General features: G+C 44.9%; 1 protein-coding gene across 1 annotated transcript in view; it reads left to right on the top strand.

Annotated features, from left to right (window-relative positions):
- Window positions 1-1,695: 1,695 nt before the first annotated feature.
- LOC110529641 (inositol-trisphosphate 3-kinase A) overlaps window positions 1,696-17,789 on the top strand; it is a 55,795-nt gene continuing 39,701 nt past the window's right edge. Inside the window, exons 1-2 of the mRNA XM_021612024.3 lie at window positions 1,696-2,155; window positions 4,158-5,347. Coding sequence (XP_021467699.3) covers window positions 4,289-5,347 — 1,059 coding nt within the window. The 5' untranslated portion in view covers window positions 1,696-2,155; window positions 4,158-4,288. The remainder of the gene's footprint in view (window positions 2,156-4,157; window positions 5,348-17,789) is intronic.

The following is a 17,789-nucleotide window of genomic DNA, read 5'->3' as shown; positions in this document are numbered from 1 at the left end:
TAAAGTCAGCCTCCGTAACATGTATTGTTAATAGTTAAAAGAGAGACCATGCACAGTGCACTTTATCTGACATTTGACAAATGATGACCACCAACATCTGCATAGGTCAGGGACAGATATAGATTGTGTTTCTCTACCTCAGTCAACAACAGATCTGGGTAGTGCCCTGCAGCCATAGCTTTCCATGTGGTCTTTATTGACACACATGGCTATTGTCTCAAAGTTCACCTCATGATACCCTCCTTATGGGGCATAGAAAGGTCACATGATGTGATGTCTGTGTATGACAGGTGCACACATTAGAAAGTTAATTTAATGTTTATGACCATTTGTAAGGTGCAAACACACACACACACACACACACACACACATACACGTGTGTCTGTAAACATTCACATCACACACATGTGCATATGCAAACATTTACATCAAAATGCATCGTTCCACGCCTTTTTTCCAGTGTTTATGTGCTGTGGTTTAATACAATCTGACTTTCTTGGCATCATAAATGTCTATTTTTATGTTGTTCTGATGAAGTGTACACCACAGTAGATCTGTGACTATGTGTCTAAAGCGTGTGTAAAGGTTCTCTCCTTAGTAACTTCATAAAAGTGTCAGAGTTGTGTGGGGCTGCAAGCTGGACATTGTGCATAAACAGACACTAATATAGTCAAACATGAGGCCATCATGTTCATTTCACAGCCACAATGACTTAACCTGGTCTGAAATCGTAAGGGATGAAATATAGATGTTCATACAGCCTATCAGGCAGCCGGGCCCATTCAAATCAGAAAGGCCACTAGTGTTGTACTGTATCTTCCATCCAGTTTATTCTGCCAGCTGACACACTTCTTTTCATTCTACGAAATTGTCATTTGTTTGGCTGCTAATCTACGAAGTCATGGGGTGGAATTTCCGTGGGTGAGTAATGACATTTTAACAGCAAATGGCTGATTGCATTTTACAAAGATCTGTTCACACACATTGTGCACAATGTACCTTGTGTGGTAGGCTACTACAGTTGCTTTCAAAAAGGTTAAAATGGTCATTGATATCATACGAGTAAAATACATAATTATGAATGATCAATTTTTCTAAGTACAATTGAGACATTTAAACAACTTGCCTACAAGACAAACTAGAATAATTAATGTATGGTCGGATTTGATAAGCTGGTTGATGAGCCATTAGAGGAATGACCACCTTGACCACTTACCCCTAGAGCCACAAGCATAAGGCAAAAGCAAATACAAGCAATATGGTAAATATATGGTAAGAGCACAGGCAGGACATTATATTATCATGTTGTAAAATGCTAATATTTAGCCTACTGTAGGTATATTTACTGTAGGTAAGCCTATATTATATAATATTTATTAAATATAACAGTTGCTGTAAAACCAGTAAGCCAAATAAAGCAATTAAAACACTGTTTGATTACATTTCGTTATATTGACAGGTAAAACGCCATCTGTTGCATGGTTTGTGGCTATACAAACGATGCAGAAAAAAAAAAAAAAAAAAAACATGCAGAAATGGTTGGTCCTACATGATATTAAATATGTTTTGTGATATTAGCCTATAATATCACCAACGAGAAGAGTTAATCATACTTTTGTCCTGGGTTTATCGAATAAATGTCACTCAAATTAAGTTTTATTATGTGATGACCCAAACAGATACACTAGCCCAGACAACAGAGTCGTCGTTGAAGTCAAAACTCAAGGCTGTGTGCGTATCGAGCTTTATTCTTCGCTAGGCAATTGGAGAATTGAGGGAAAAGCTGCTTGTTGCGTAGAAATTAATGTAAGCGTCTACTTCCTTCCTGCTTTTTGAAGTACACTAAGCAAACAACGGCCTAGTACTACGCCAAAGCGAAGGGTTGAAGAAGTCAAGGGGTCATAAGAGCAAGTATTTTGGACACGCTGTGGGAGAAAAAGTTTATTTATACTTGAACTGGCCTTCCTTTTGCTTGTGAGGGAATAAGGAGATTGTGTGCTATGTGAAATCCGCTTAATTTAAGAGATGTTTAGTGTTCTGAATCGCGCTGAATTGCACTCAGTGCTGTAGACATTCTGAACGGCTTTGAGGGTTGGACAGCCACGGGTTCGATATAGCAGGACTCCTATTAGGACGAGGTGTCTGTCAGTACAAGGTAAGACTTGCACTTACCATCTCCAATGAGTATGTTTAGTGTCATTCAAATTTTCCAAGCAAGGTGTCAGCATAAATACAAATTTAGCTGCGTGGGTAAAATCTATTTAGATTAAACGCTCTTTATATTAAAGCTTTTTTGCCTTTATTTACACCTACACTGTTCACAAAAATAGTATTGTGAATAAGAAATACGTTATAGGCACTCTACGTAACTATTGGCAACAAGGAAATAACACAACAATATTAATTGCGCACAACGGAGTAACATCAACAAGTTGTTACTTGGTTATAACAATGTTTCAACTGTAAAGATATAGCCCAGATGATGATGATGATGGTGATGATGACGATGCTGGGGATAATGATGATGATGATGATAACAATAATAATACATATTTGGATTAGTGTTATTATTTCAAACAAGGTCAGAGAAAATATTACTAATGATAGTTACTAATTGGCATAAGGCTTATCAACTTCTGCACGTTTGCTATTGGTTTCTTTTTGCTATTAGATTAAGAGTAGCTCAAGTCGATTCGCTAAAGAATGTCATAATGGTAATGATTGAATCCCAGTATGCGTTATAACAACATTGTCAAATTGAGCTTGCAGTAAAACCCACATGGCAGCTAGAGTAACGTTAGATCACCACGTGCTTATTGTACTGGAGAGCGTTTGCTTTATGCCATGTGAACCAATTATTGTCAAAGTTGAAAAATATATAATCACAACAAACGTAACTTGTAAATCATCGAATATTAGTTTGATAATACAGTCGCCACAGTAAATGTGTTGTATGGACCCGATGTATCTTATCATGATTGGCACATCCTCATGTTTTTTTCCGTTACTATTTTTTCCCTAATTTCGATGGAAATGCCAGGTCATAGAAAGACAGCCAGGGAGTTCAGTTAGTCAGTGCTGACCAGCATGGGCGGTTCATGGGAACCATCACAGGCGCTACTCCCTCCATAGATACTGGAAGTGTCACTTTGCCTCTGAGCAGTGTGGGTCTGACTGGGAAAAAGAGGTGCTAGGTAGACAGAAACTGACCCGCCCAGGCACCTGGCCACAGGCACAATGGTGTCCCTGTGAATGCCTGTTTCTCTTCTTACTTGGTCCACTTTAATGTTGGCTGACATCTCCTGCCTGGCTCGGCCCCCCCTTCTCTGCCTCCAGACCCTCACCATGCTGTGGGCTGATGTTGGGGACTCTGGGGGGGATTGTGTGGGGAGCCACACTGCTGCTGTTATTGAAGCATTATGCCACGTTAACCGACATTTCAGTTTGAGGTGAACAATAGTATTTTCTGCAAGGTATGTCAGTGTAAAAATCTACTGTATGGAGAAGTGTGTCATTTTCAAAGCAACTAAAACTAATCTAGAACCTACATCATTCACGGGAAAATCCCAAACCCAAGTCTGTGTGGTAAAGTTAATGGGGACTCATTTTGAAATGTTAAGTCAATGTTTTGTTTGTGTGACATACATTCACCAGGGTTGATGTTATTCTGGCTTCTGATCCAGGGTATTTCTATTCATTAGGGATCCCCATTACTCTTTCTTGGGTCCACACACATAACAAATGTACAGTGAATACATTACAGTGAATACTGATATGGTTTGTTGCTTTTTCTCTCTAATACTAATGGCAACAATTAAATCTATTATTGTGTCTCATTATCTACAGTAGATTTTAAGTAGAAAAAGTTCAACTCTGGGTATTTTCTTAGCTAGAGAAAAAGCAAACACATGATTATTTCTTAGAACATTGATTTGTATCTTGTAAATAGGCAAGTTATCCGCCTTGCTTTGGGAAGGAATGCTACCGTTGTGAGGGATTTGCTGGATAATATTTGTAGATCAAAGTGAAAGTCCACACGCACCAGTGGGGGAAATAAATGTTATTCTTATTAAAATGCAGGGCATAAAATCACAGCCTTTATTGAAGCCTTTTCTGTCTGTGTTTTGTTTTTCCTCTTCAACAACTCTCCTCCATAGAAGATTCAGCAGGGAATTCCACCTCTCCTCTCACATACCCCACCAAATGCTATGGTGGGGTGTAGACACCAGAGCAGCAACCAGGACTAGGGCTAGATGGGAGCCCATACTGACAGTGCCAGCCTGATACTATGGCTGCTTATGCCCTGAGCAGTCTGATTATGATGAATGGCAACAATCTGACGAGTGCGAGCAGCCCTCGGACTGGGAGGCCTGTGCTGCATGTGCCAAACCGTTCCACCTACTACAGCCCTGGTAGCCTGATTCCTGGCTCCCCTGGGGGCTCCTTCGTCTCCCCCTCCTCTCCAGGCCCCAGCAGCCCCAGGGCCCGCTCCCCCTGCCGCCACCCTGAAACCTTGGGGGAGATCGTGGGCAACTGCGTCCGCCGGCTCAGCAACAATGGAGATGATGAGGCCCCCAACTGGGAGGTGAAGCGCACGGTGCAGCTCCTGCAGATCCACCAGGAGCTCCTGAATGTGGAGGTCAACAAAAAGGTGGGTCTGTTTGAGGCCCACATCTTGAGGGGCCCGTGCAGAACAGTCCCAGCCTCCAAGCCCAGCCAGCCCGCCGAGGTGCCTCCCCCTAACCCCCCACAGAGAGACTGCCCTCCAAGCATTTCCAAGGAGCTCCAGAATGGGAAAGGGTGTCTCTGCTTGGAGGAGGGAGTAACAGGGAACGGCAGAGTGGAAAATAACACGACTGACCCAAATACGGAACAGGGCAGTCTGCTTGTGAACAAATCAGCAGGAACTTGGGCCCAAGCTGACAGTTCAGCAGGCAGTTATTCCCCAAGTTCACTGGGGGTTGGCAGCTTCTTGGCAGGCAGCAACAGCGAGCACCCTGTGGAGTGGGCCCAGACCTGCCTGACAAAGGCAGGAGCAGAGCCAACGGAAACCCAGCCACAAGCACCCTGGGCCAGCAGGGAGGGGAGCTACCCAGAAGTGGGGACCACCATCCCAGCCGTCATAGTCACCGACCACGGGATGGAGGCCCAGGGAGAAGGCTGTGATCCGGGCAGTGAGCCCCAGCAGAGCCCCGGGTCAACCCGAGGCTTGAGGAAGCTGTCCTCCTCCTCAGCTTCCTCCACAGGCTTCTCCTCCTCCTGGGAGGAATCAGAGGATGACATCTCCAGCGACCCGGATAGAGCCGAGGGACTGTCACTTGCCTTCCTCAACACCCAGCAGAGAGCTGTGAGTAACACACTTTCATTAAGGAACAAAGTAAAATATGATTTACTTTGTCACTTTACTTTGTTTACTTTGTCATCAATTCAACCTCTCTTTCACATTGAATGAGTTTTGGCTTACATTTGGTTTATTGTTCAATGGAATAGGGACTGAAGTTGATAATAAAAATGTTTAAGAAAGCTTTGGAATAATTGGACAATTCTGTTTCGCCATATTTAAGAGCACGCATTGAGGGCCGACTCTCCCATCTCTAAATGAACTTTTACGTTCGTTAGAGGGCCTCTCTTCACCAAGCTCTTTGTCATACGGCGCTCTTGCAACAAACCGGTCGGCATCCTCCCTGAGGACCGGTTGACATTCTCACAAACAAAGGTACTTCTGTGTCCCCGTCGTCGGCCTCAGACACTTTGACTCTGAGCGCTGTTGAACGGCCTTCAAAGGGGAGGCTTAAAGCACTGTTTATAAATGAGGGGGCTGTGTATACATTACTGGAAGAGTTTGCTTGGCCATGATTTCCACCTGCTCGATCAGCAATGATTCAAAACATTGCACCGCAATTTGCTTCCCGTAAGTGTTATTACCGATAAATGTCTGTAGTGGTGAGTGTGTACTGTTGGAGGAACTGAGACATGAATTGCAATATACCTCAGAAATCGTCTGTGATAATTTGCCATCTTATAGAAACCTCCTTGGCCTGTCTACGTCTGACTCTGACTCTACGTCTGAGATGCGTCACTGGTTACCGTCATGCAGCTGGAGCACACAGACACAGGCCTTCAGTGGCATACTAAAGTAGCAGGATAATGGGTCCTACATGACATACGGGATGTGCTCCAGGTGCACATGAGGCTGCTGAGGGGAGGACGGCTCATAATAATGTCTGGAACGGAGCGAATGAAATGGCATCAACCACATGGAAACCATGCCCTGATGGAGACGTTGGATATTAAGTTATTCAATTATTGCATCTGAGCTCCTAGAGTGTGCGGCTCTCCTTTCATTTTTCAAGGGTTCTACTCCGCTAGCCAGCACCTTGCCTAAATAGGTGTGCGTTTCTTTCTCCTCTAGATTGATGTATTTGATGCCATTCCACTCATTGCGCCCAAGTCATTACCACGAGCCTGTCCTCCCCCATTAAGGTGCCACCAACCTCCTGTGGCCAGGAGATCCATGTGATGTCTTATCTGGTATAAACACCGGAATCAAAACACTTCATTGTGCCCATCTGGCCTGGCGATAGCAAACAAAATAAATATGTGAATGCAGAGCAAAGCGGCAAGGCCAAGATGGCCAAGATAGCCTTGAAGTTAAGTGGATGGAACTGCGCTGGTTTTGTGAAGGCTGTTTACACTGTAACAGATTTGCTTTGGAGAGGAATGTCTTGCTTTGATGTATCCATGACAGCGAGGCAGCCCTCTCTCTATCATTTCTGGCCTATGTCTGAGAAAAGTGTAAGTCTCAGAAAAAGGGAAGATGCATGTAGCAAGCTACGTGATGGCAGAACCATCACCTAGGAGACCTCTGCTTAATAATGAGAGATATTTTCTTGCACTTTATGATACACTGATCTGTAACTGATCTCTTGCAGTGAGCTCAAATAGGTGGATAAGGTGTCTGGAGTGTAGACAGGAGAAATTAACTCAGCTTGAAAGGGCATATTTGGTTTTATAAATGTCACGGCCGTCCTCCTCTTCATCTGAAGAGGAGAGGCGAGATGGATCTGAGGACCAATACGCAGCGTGGTAAGTGTCCATGGTGAATCTTTAATAAAGAAAGACTGAACACTATGCAAAAGAGTAACGAAAACAATAAACCAAATACGACCGTGAAGCTACAAAATGAGACCTGTGCTGACACAAGCCACTAACATAGACAATCACCCACAAACAAACAGTGCAACCCAGGCTACCTAAGTATGATTCTCAATCAGAGACAACTAATGACACCTGCCTCTGATTGAGAACCATACTAGGCCGAAAACATAGAAATGCCCCAAAACATAGAAAAACAAACATAGACTGCCCACCCAACTCACGCCCTGACCATACTAAATAAATACAAAACAACGGAAATAAAGGTCAGAACGTGACAGTACCCCCCCCCAAAGGTGCGGACTCCGGCCGCAAAACCTTGACCTATAGGGGAGGGTCTGGGTGGGCGTCTGTCTGCGGTGGCGGCTCTGGCGCGGGACGCGGACCCCACCTCATCATTGTCTTAGTCCGCCTTATTGTCCGCCTCCGTGGCTCTCTCAGCATGACCACCCCTCTCAATGACCCCACTGGACAGAGGGGCAGCTCGGGACAGAGGGACAGCTGCTCGGGACAGAGGGACAGCTGCTCGGGACAGAGGGACAGCTGCTCGGGACAGAGAGACAGCTGCTCGGGACAGAGAGACAGCTGCTCGGGACAGAGAGACAGCTGCTCGGGACAGAGAGACAGCTGCTCGGGACAGAGAAACAGCTGCTCGGGACAGAGAGACAGCTGCTCGGGACAGAGAGACAGCTGCTCGGGACAGAGAGACAGCTGCTCGGGACAGAGAGACAGCTGCTCTGGGCAGAGGGGCTCCGGCAGCGGCGCCGGACAGGCGGGAGGCTCCGGCAGCGGCGCCGGACAGGCGGGAGGCTCCGGCAGCGGCGCCGGACAGGCGGGAGGCTCCGGCAGCGGCGCCGGACAGGCGGGAGGCTCCGGCAGCGGCGCCGGACAGGCGGGAGGCTCCGGCAGCGGCGCCGGACAGGCGGGAGGCTCCGGCAGAGGCGCCGGACAGGCGGGAGGCTCCGGCAGAGGCGCCGGACAGGCGGGAGGTTCCGGCAGAGGCGCCGGACAGGCGGGAGGCTCCGGCAGAGGCGCCGGACAGGCGGGAGGCTCCGGCAGCGGCGCCGGACAGGCGGGAGGCTCCGGCAGCGGCGCCGGACAGGCGGGAGGCTCCGGCAGCGGCGCCGGACAGGCGGGAGGCTCCGGCAGCGGCGCCGGACAGGCGGGAGACTCCGGCAGCGGCGCCGGACAGGCGGGAGACTCCGGCAGCGGCGCCGGACAGGCGGGAGACTCCGGCAGCGGCGCCGGACAGGCGGGAGACTCCGGCAGCGGCGCCGGACAGGCGGGAGACTCCGGCAGCGGCGCCGGACAGGCGGGAGACTCCGGCAGCGGCGCCGGACAGGCGGGAGACTCCGGCAGCGGCGCCGGACAGGCGGGAGACTCCGGCAGCGGCGCCGGACAGACAGGACCACCTGCAGGGAGGAGACAGAGAGACAGCCTGGTGCGTGGGGCTGCCACAGGAACCACCAGGCTGGGAAGACCTTCAGGAAGCTTGGGGTTAAGAGGAGGCACCTGAAAGACCGGGCTGTGGGGGAGCACTGGAGCTCTGGTGCGCAACCTTGGCACCACTTCCCCAGGCTGGATAACCACTCTAGCCCGGACCGTCCAGAGTGCAGGCACAGGTTGAACCGGGCTGTGGGTAAGCACGGGAGATCTAGTGCTTACTACACGCACCTCTCCCTTCGGCTCCATTCCCACAGTCGCCCGGTACGAGCGGAGCGCGGGCAGAGGACGCACTGCACCCTCCCAGCGCCCCGGAGACACAGCACGCAGAGCCGGCGCAGGATACCCTGGGCCAAAACTGCGTACCGGCGACCAGACCCGCTGAGCAGGCACCATACGCCCTGGCTCGATGCCCGCACTCGCATGACACTCTCGGGGGGCTGTCCTATAGCGCACCGGGCTATGGACACGTACTGGCGACACCGTGCGCTTAACCGCATAACACGGTGCCTGCCCAGTATCTTGCTGCTTATAATAAGCACGAGGAGTGAGCGCAGGTCTGCTACCTGGCTTAGCTCCACCCCTCGTGTGCCCCCCCCCAAAAAAATGTTGGGGCTGTCTCTCGTACCTGTCGCACTGCCGTGCTGCCTTCGCCAACCTCATTCTCCTGTAACCTTCCTTGCACTGCTCCATCGAATCCCAGGGGGGCTCCGGCACTCTCCCTGGGTCGATGACCCATCTGTCTATCTCCTCCCAAGTTGTGTAGTCCTGTGAAGCCGGCCGCTGTTGTTGTTGCTGCCGCTGCTGCTGCCGTCGCTGCTTTCTACCACGCCGCTTGGTCCTTGGTTGGTGGGTGATTCTGTCACGGCCGTCCTCCTCTTCATCTGAAGAGGAGAGGCGAGATGGATCTGAGGACCAATACGCAGCGTGGTAAGTGTCCATGGTGAATCTTTAATAAAGAAAGACTGAACACTATGCAAAAGAGTAACGAAAACAATAAACCAAATACGACCGTGAAGCTACAAAATGAGACCTGTGCTGACACAAGCCACTAACATAGACAATCACCCACAAACAAACAGTGCAACCCAGGCTACCTAAGTATGATTCTCAATCAGAGACAACTAATGACACCTGCCTCTGATTGAGAACCATACTAGGCCGAAAACATAGAAATGCCCCAAAACATAGAAAAACAAACATAGACTGCCCACCCAACTCACGCCCTGACCATACTAAATAAATACAAAACAACGGAAATAAAGGTCAGAACGTGACAATAAAGGGATTTATTAGATTGAATTCTACTTTACAATGTATTCATGCTACTTTACAATGTATTCATTCTACTTTACAATGTATTCATTCTACTTTACAATGTATTCATGCTACTTTACAATGTATTCATGCTACATTACAATGTATTCATTCTACTTTACAATTAGATCAAGTTAACTGGGTGTAACTGTGTAAATAACAGGATAACTGTGTAAATAACAGCATAACTGTGTAAATAACAGGATAACTGTAAATAACAGGATAACTGTAAATAACACGATAACGGTGTAAATAACAGGATACCGGTGTAAATAACAGGATAACTGTGTAAATAACACAATAACTGTGTAAATAACAGGATAACTGTAAATAACATGATAACTGTGTAAATAACAGGATAATGGTGTAAATAACAGGATAACTGTGTAAATAACAGGATAACTGTGAAATAACATGATAACTGTGTAAATAACAGGATAATGGTGTAAATAACAGGATAACTGTGTAAATAACAGGATAACTGTAAATAACATGATAACTGTGTAAATAACAGGATAATGGTGTAAATAACAGGATAACTGTGTAAATAACAGGATAACTGTGAAATAACAGGATAACTGTGAAATAACAGGATAACTGTGTAAATAACAGGATAACTGAGAAATAACAGGATAACTGTGTAAATAACAGGATAACTGAGAAATAACAGGATAACTGTGTAAATAACATGATAACTGAGAAATAACAGGATAACTGTGTAAATAACAGGATAACTGAGAAATAACAGGATAACTGTGTAAAAAGATCAAGACCCTCTAGGACTAGGGCTACATTATTTTGTTGATCTGAAATAGAAGAAGTTACTTGTATTCTCTCTTCTTGCTCATCAAGTTCATCACTGTATAGTATCTTCTTTATTCGGACAAATTCAAAAGTTTTATGTGATTGTTAGTTTGGGACAGTACTGTTGTAGTTGAACCTTGTCCATTCCCTGGAATGTCTTCGTCACTTCTCTTCCCAACTCAACAGCTTCTACACCCAAGCCATTAAACTGCTGAACAATTCATAAAAATTGCCACCGGACAATTTACATTGACACTCCCCCTCTTGTACACTGCTGTTACTCGCTGTTTGTTTGTTACCTGTGCATAGTCACTTCGCTCCACCTACATGTACCGATTACCTCAACTAGCCTGTACCCCTGCACACTGACTCGGTACCAGTGCCCCCTGGATATAGCCTCGTTATTCTTATTGTGTTACTTTTTATTTTAGCCTACTTGGTAAATATGTTCTTCTTCTTGAACTGCACTGTTGGTTAAGGGCTTGTAAGTAAGCATTTCATGGTAAAGTCTACACTTGTTTTATTCAGCGCATGTGGCAAATACATTTTGATTTGATTTGATCAAAGTTCACGGAAAGTTCCCTGGAAGAGGAATCCAGCAGGAATATGTTTGTAATCATTTAAAAAGAGGCTACCATGTTACAACATCCTTATAACACACACCTTTAAGGGCTTTCTTGGCAGGATTTAATATGCTTTGCTATTAGAGAAAGAAACAGAAGCTTAGTGAGAGATGTCATCTGTCATGCACTGGTATTCTCTCTGTACTATACATGTGAGAGAGAGAAAGAGAGAGAGAGAGAGACAGGAAGACAGTGAAGAACAGTGTCCAATAGGGAAAGGCAGCATGTTCCTCAGAAGACAAGATCATTCCTTAAGGTTTGGTTTACTTTTGATAGGGTTGATTATCGCAGAATGGAATGTCCCTGGGCAGGTATCCTTGTTTACGCTCACACACTGAAAACCTCAGCTCTTCAAAACACTTCAACATGTTCTAGCATCTATCCCCTTCCTGTCCCAATCACAGAGGTGCATTTGGACAGGTTGTGTCACTCCTGTGGGAGTTTCCCTACATCTCAGGCCTATGGCTCGAGTGCCGTTCTGTAGTCAGCGTGGGTCCGGAGAAGTATACATTAGACTAAAATGATGACAACTACTGAAGTACGTACTACACCAAACCTACGACATTATAACAGCTCCTATTAAGACAGGAGCTGTCTACTTGCTTCTGTACCAATGAGGTTTCCCAATCCCAACAACAAAAGTAAAGGAAGCGTATGATTGAAAGGTTCATTATATATTGGCTTATTATAACTTACTTACATTGTGGTCCTCTGTGGCTCAGTTGGTAGAGTATGGCGCTTGTAACACAAGGATAGTGGGTTCAATTCCTGGGACCACCCATATTTAAAATGTATGCACAAGTGAATGTAAGTTGCTTTGGATCAAAGAGTCTGCTAAATGGCATATATTATTTACTAAATGGTCTTTATAGCTCTATTGTTTATAGCATCAAGTATTCAGGTTGCTTTGTATAACCTGGATGCAGAACTAATGCTTTAGCCAAGTCCTTTGTCATGTGCTATTGAGCTGTAGTAGATTTTGGCATGACATCGAACACAACAGAGGAGTTTTGCTGGAGAACAAACTGATTTGCTACCAGGCTCACTAGGCCTGTATGCAGTCTTATTAGGTGGGTTCTCTTGGCTGCGGCCGGGCATAGTGACACCCGCTCGGTCGGGGTACTGAAACCATGTCACAGTGAAATCATGTCACGGTGGTGTCTCCTTTTCCTGTGCCGGCCAGAGGAGGAAAGAGCCCTGCGTGCTACAGCGAGCGACTCAGAGTAGAAGTCTAACAAGGTTCTATGCAGTGCAGATGCAGAAGGCTTGTGGTTGCCTGTTGTAACAGACCCAATAACAAGTGCCCAGAGGAGCTGTTGTCAGCACTGTGTTGCAGGCAGGCATTTCTCTAGCGTTGTAAAATAGTTCTACAGTGGTGCAATAACATTAGTCATTAGTTGGACTGACTGTTGCGCTAATATTCTATTATGATGCCAAAAATACTATTACTCACATGCCAGAATACATACATATTTAAATGATATTTTTCTCCTGGACTGTGACCAGTTCTTGTTGTACCTGACAGATTTTCATGAATTGAAGTTCAGTTCAAGTCCAGGCAGAATCCAAATGGCCAGACTCACAAGGAAGACTCACATTGGAAACCCCATGTGGCTTTATCTGTTGTGTTAGCAGTTTGTTGTTGTTGTTGTTGATGCTTTGGTTTTTCCTGGTCACACCAGTGTAAAGGGCTGAGTAGTCAATGAGGCTGCAGTGACTGATGACAGCCTCCTGTCTCCAACAGGAAGGATGAAGGTTTCTCTAGGTTTCTTCCTAGGTTTTGGCCTTTCTAGGGAGCTTTTCCTAGCCAACGTGCTTCAACACCTGCATTGCTTGCTGTTTGGGGTTTTAGGCTGGGTTTCTGTACAGCACTTTGAGGTATCAGCTGATGTACGAAGGGCTATATAAATAAATGTGATTTGATTTGATGAAGGGCGCTTATCACAACCACAAGGCTGGACATGGTGTTGTGGTGCTAAGGCTAGCAGGAGGTGATGTGTTGTGGTGCCTGGGTTATTAGCAGGATAGTGAAACACAGTCAGGGTTTAGATGACCTCATATCCTTTGAACAAACACTTTATAATGAATTTATCTCTCGTGTTCTAATGAGAGAGATTGACATGTTTTGTGTTATTGTTGTTTACTCAGGACGATTTGTTTAAATTAATTTGAATGATTTTGTAGCGCAATTATTCCTTTTATCGTAGTTGGGTCAATGCAGGAAGAATAGTCAGTCTTTTATAATAGACTGAATATATTTTTTGACAGATAGGCAATCCTTTGAGCTCAGTGAGAGGGATTGAGTTTTCAGAGAGTGAGAGAGTTTTCACTATTCACACTCAGCAGTGATGTTAACAAAATACACACGCACACACTTCTCAAACACACGCACTTTTCACACACACACTATTTGGTCATGGTTTCAATCCAAAGGTAAACTTTCTAAACCCAAGTTAATTTAGGGGAAGGATCTTGAGGGCTCAGAAGCAATGGAAAAAGTAGCACTCCTGTGGTAGCCTGTTGCCTGGGAGACCATGTGACGTAAGACGGCTTCAAACAGAGAGAGTTAGAGAGAGAGTGAGTGTAATATTTACTTTGTATTGTTTATTTCACTTTTGTTTACCCATTTCACTTGCTTTGGCAATGTTAACATATGTTTCCCATGCCAATAAAGCCCCTTGAATTGAATTGAATTGAGAGAGAGCCGCACTGCTGAAGGGAGGGAGGGACCTGCTTTCTTATGCATGAGGCAGGAAGTGTCTTTTAGTGTGTATGAGGCAGACCCTAATGCACAGCAGCGAGCTTAGCCTTGCTGGTTGCGTAGCCACGGTAGGGAAAGTACCAGTAAACTCCTAATCTGTTTGTGTTTACTAACTTATTCTGTCGACGTAGAAAAGGCGTTTGCATTTCTCAAGAGGCTTGTTGGCGGTTGTACTCAACTTTTAGAAGTGCAGATGACCTTACCACTTCTCTACTTATTCAGCCTGGTCTCATAGACTAGATGTAACATGGTAAACATACATCCAGGACACTCAAATGACTTTGATATGTTACGTTTGGTATGGTTACTTGAGACATAAGCTTACGTAAGGCAAAAACAAAAAGGTTGCGTGTTCGAATCTTATCATGGACAACTTTAGCATTTTAGCTAATTAGCTAATTAGCTAATTAGCTACTGTACTTTGCAACTACCTAGCGTGTTAGCTAACCCTTCCCCTAACTCTAACCTTAACTCATAACCCTAACCTTAACCCCTAACCCCTAGCCTAGCTAAACATCATCCACCTAGCTAACGTTAAACAAACAAATTGAAATTTGTAACATACACTACATGACCAAAAGTATGTGGACACCTGCTCATCGAACATCTCATTCCAAAATCATTAATTAATGATTAATATGGAGTTGGTCCCTTCTTTGCTGCTATAACAGCCTCCACTCTAGATGTTGGAACATTGTTGCGGGGACTTCCATTCTGCCACAAGTTCATTAGGGAGGTCGGGCACTGGTGTTGGGCGATGAGGCCTGGCTCACAGTCGGCGTTCCAATTTATTCCACACCGATCTTGACAAACCATTTCTGTATGGATCTCGCTTTATGCACAGGGGCATTCTCATGGAAAGGGCCTTCCCCAAACCTTTGCCACAAAAATGGAAGCACAGAATCGTCTAGAATGTCATTGTATGCTGTAGAGTTAAGATTTCCCTTCACTGGAACTAAGTGGCCTAGCCCGAACCATGAAAAACAGCCCATTACCATTATTCCTCCTCCACCAAACTTTACACTTGGTTCTATGCATTGGGGCAGGTAGTGTTTTCCTGGTATCAGCCAAACCCAGATTCATCCATCAGACTGCCAGATGGTGAAGCGTGATTCATCACTCCAGAGAACGCGTTTCCACTGCTCCAGAGTCCAATGGCAGCGAACTTTACACCAATCCACCCAAAGCTTGGCATTGCGCAACAGTGGTTTTAGGCTAGTGTGCGACTGCTCGACTATGGAAACCCATTTCATGAAGCTCCCAACAAACAGTTATTGTGCTGACGTTGCTTCTAGAGGCAGTTTGGAACTCGGTAGTGAGTGTTGCAACCGAAGACAGTCGGTTTTTACGTGCTACGCGCTTCAGCACTCGGCGGTCCCATTCTGTGAGCTTGTGTAGGCTACCACTTTGTGGCTGAGCCGTTGTTGCTCCTAGATGTTTCCACTTCAAAATAACAGCACTTACAGTTGACCGGGGCAGCTCTAGCAGGGCAGAAATTTGACGAACTGACTTGTTGGGAATGTGGCACCCAATGACAGTGCCACGTTGAAAGTCACTGAGCTCTTCAGTAAGGCCATTCTACTGCCAATGTTTGTCTATGGAGATTGCGGCTGAAATAGCCGAATCCACTAATTTGAAGGGGTATCCAGATACTTTTGTATATATAGTGTATCATATGTATTCCAAATTCATAACATGCTATACAAATTGCAATTATAATATATCATACGAAATGATGGACATCCACAAATTAATACATACCATATCATAGTAAATGGGGGGAGACAGATGTATGTTTCATATGTTAGGTCTACCACTGAGTCCAGGTTGATTTATTTGCAAGTTGTGTTATGAACGGTTTGTGAGACCAAGGGCCAATGGCTTGTAAGAAACTGCCACTCACTCAAAAACCTTGTGTTTAGAATTGATAAACCTGTTAGATACCCTAAGGGTAAGGTAACCCCTGTATAGTTGATGCTGCCTGCCACAATGATCTACAGTGACATGCCGAGTTGAACTCCAGCAAATAAGTAGAGAGATGCTGCTTTGATGCACTCAACCTTGAAGTGGATTCATAGCCGTCGATTCACAGCCCCTACTTGACTTTTATATCTGTAAACAACCTCTCCTCTTACTGCCACAGTATACTACAGGTATAGTCTACCTAGATGAATCCTACCCCTGGCCCTTGCTTACTGTGTGTCTAACTCACACTGTTATTGAAGAAACACAAATGGTGTACATCGAACAATTCTCATTACATAGAAAGCAAGTTATTTACCCTGCATAGAGTGGAACAGAAATGGGACATGGATTCCTCTAGTCTAATTTATTGTGTGCATGCTTTCAGTCTAGGGGTGTTATTTACAAGTTTCCACATGTCTGCCTCTCTCAGGGTATCAGCGTAATAAAGACTGTAATGACAAGGCATGATTTTAGCAGAGGCCTGTTAAAGGATTTACTTGTTGTTTATGGCCTATTGCCAGTAACTAGCATGCTATATTTTCCCAAAAGGCGGCCTGATTTTATTTGTCCCCCCAAGTTTTCTTGGATATAAAAGACTGTAAAAACACCAGGAAATGAGCTCAATGTTTTGTTAATTGAGTATATCTGTTCCCAAGTATTGCCACACATAAATATAGTGGCATATGTGATCGTCTACTAATGTAATCCAGGTTTGAAATGATTCGTTTAAAAAAAAATACTATATCTGATTGGGATTGTTGCGGTCAATTTGCAGTGTACAAATTATTTTTAACTATGTTTCGGCCCTCCGACCATCCGCTCAAAGAAGAATCGTCCCACTGCTGAATGTAATTGAGGACCCCTTGTCCTCCAGGACTAGGTCTGTCTGTCTGTCTGTCTGTCTGTCTGTCTGTCTGTCTGTCTGTCTGTCTGTCTGTCTGATTACCCTCTGAATGGTTACTGTTGTGCTGAGGGAAGACTAAAGCCCGGATGAGTTTAGATCATATTCTCAGAGGCTTTACACATAGTTATTACATTCTACAGAACCTTTAACCTGAGGATTAGAGATGAAAGTAGTTATCAGCTTTAAGTAAATGCATTCCTCATCTAGTAGAAGAGTGGTGAGAGATATACCATACAGTCATATGGCTGTACAGTAATATAATACATTTTGAGTGTTTGAAGAGTGACTAGCTGCTGCTGCCTGCCACACAATGACCTACAGTGACATGCCGAGTTGAACTACAGTAAATAAGAAGAGAGATTTGCTTTGATGCTCTCTTCCTTGAAGTGGATTCATAGAATTTGATTCACAGCCCCTCCTTGACTTGTATATCTGTAAACAACCTCTCCTCTTACTACTACAGTATACTACAGGTGAGGGCTGGGCAATATATCTCAATGTTTTCAAACTTATGGGTGATTCACAATATATATGTTGATTTTTTTTCAACGTTTCAATGTAAGCCTTGTTGTACAATTAAAGGTCAAGAACACTGCACTTAAACAGTCAGCAATAATATAATGAATTCAGGGCTTGTGAATTTATACCTAGGCTGAATATATTTCTTCCACAATCATAAGACCCACTAATAATTACATTATTTTATCAAAATTGTTGTACCTGTTTTTTGTTGTTGCAATTATCACTGATCTGGCTTTCAGGTTTGTCTATAAAAAAAAGCCTTTTTTTTGTCACAAATGTAACCAGAACCATGTGC

Source organism: Oncorhynchus mykiss, chromosome 8 (genome assembly GCF_057628025.1).
Source record: "Oncorhynchus mykiss isolate SJ-2025 chromosome 8, ASM5762802v1, whole genome shotgun sequence".
In the NCBI taxonomy this organism is placed as follows: Eukaryota; Metazoa; Chordata; class Actinopteri; order Salmoniformes; family Salmonidae; genus Oncorhynchus; species Oncorhynchus mykiss.
The sequence above is the reverse complement of the archived record's forward strand: the minus strand, read 5'-3'. Positions and strand labels throughout refer to the sequence as shown.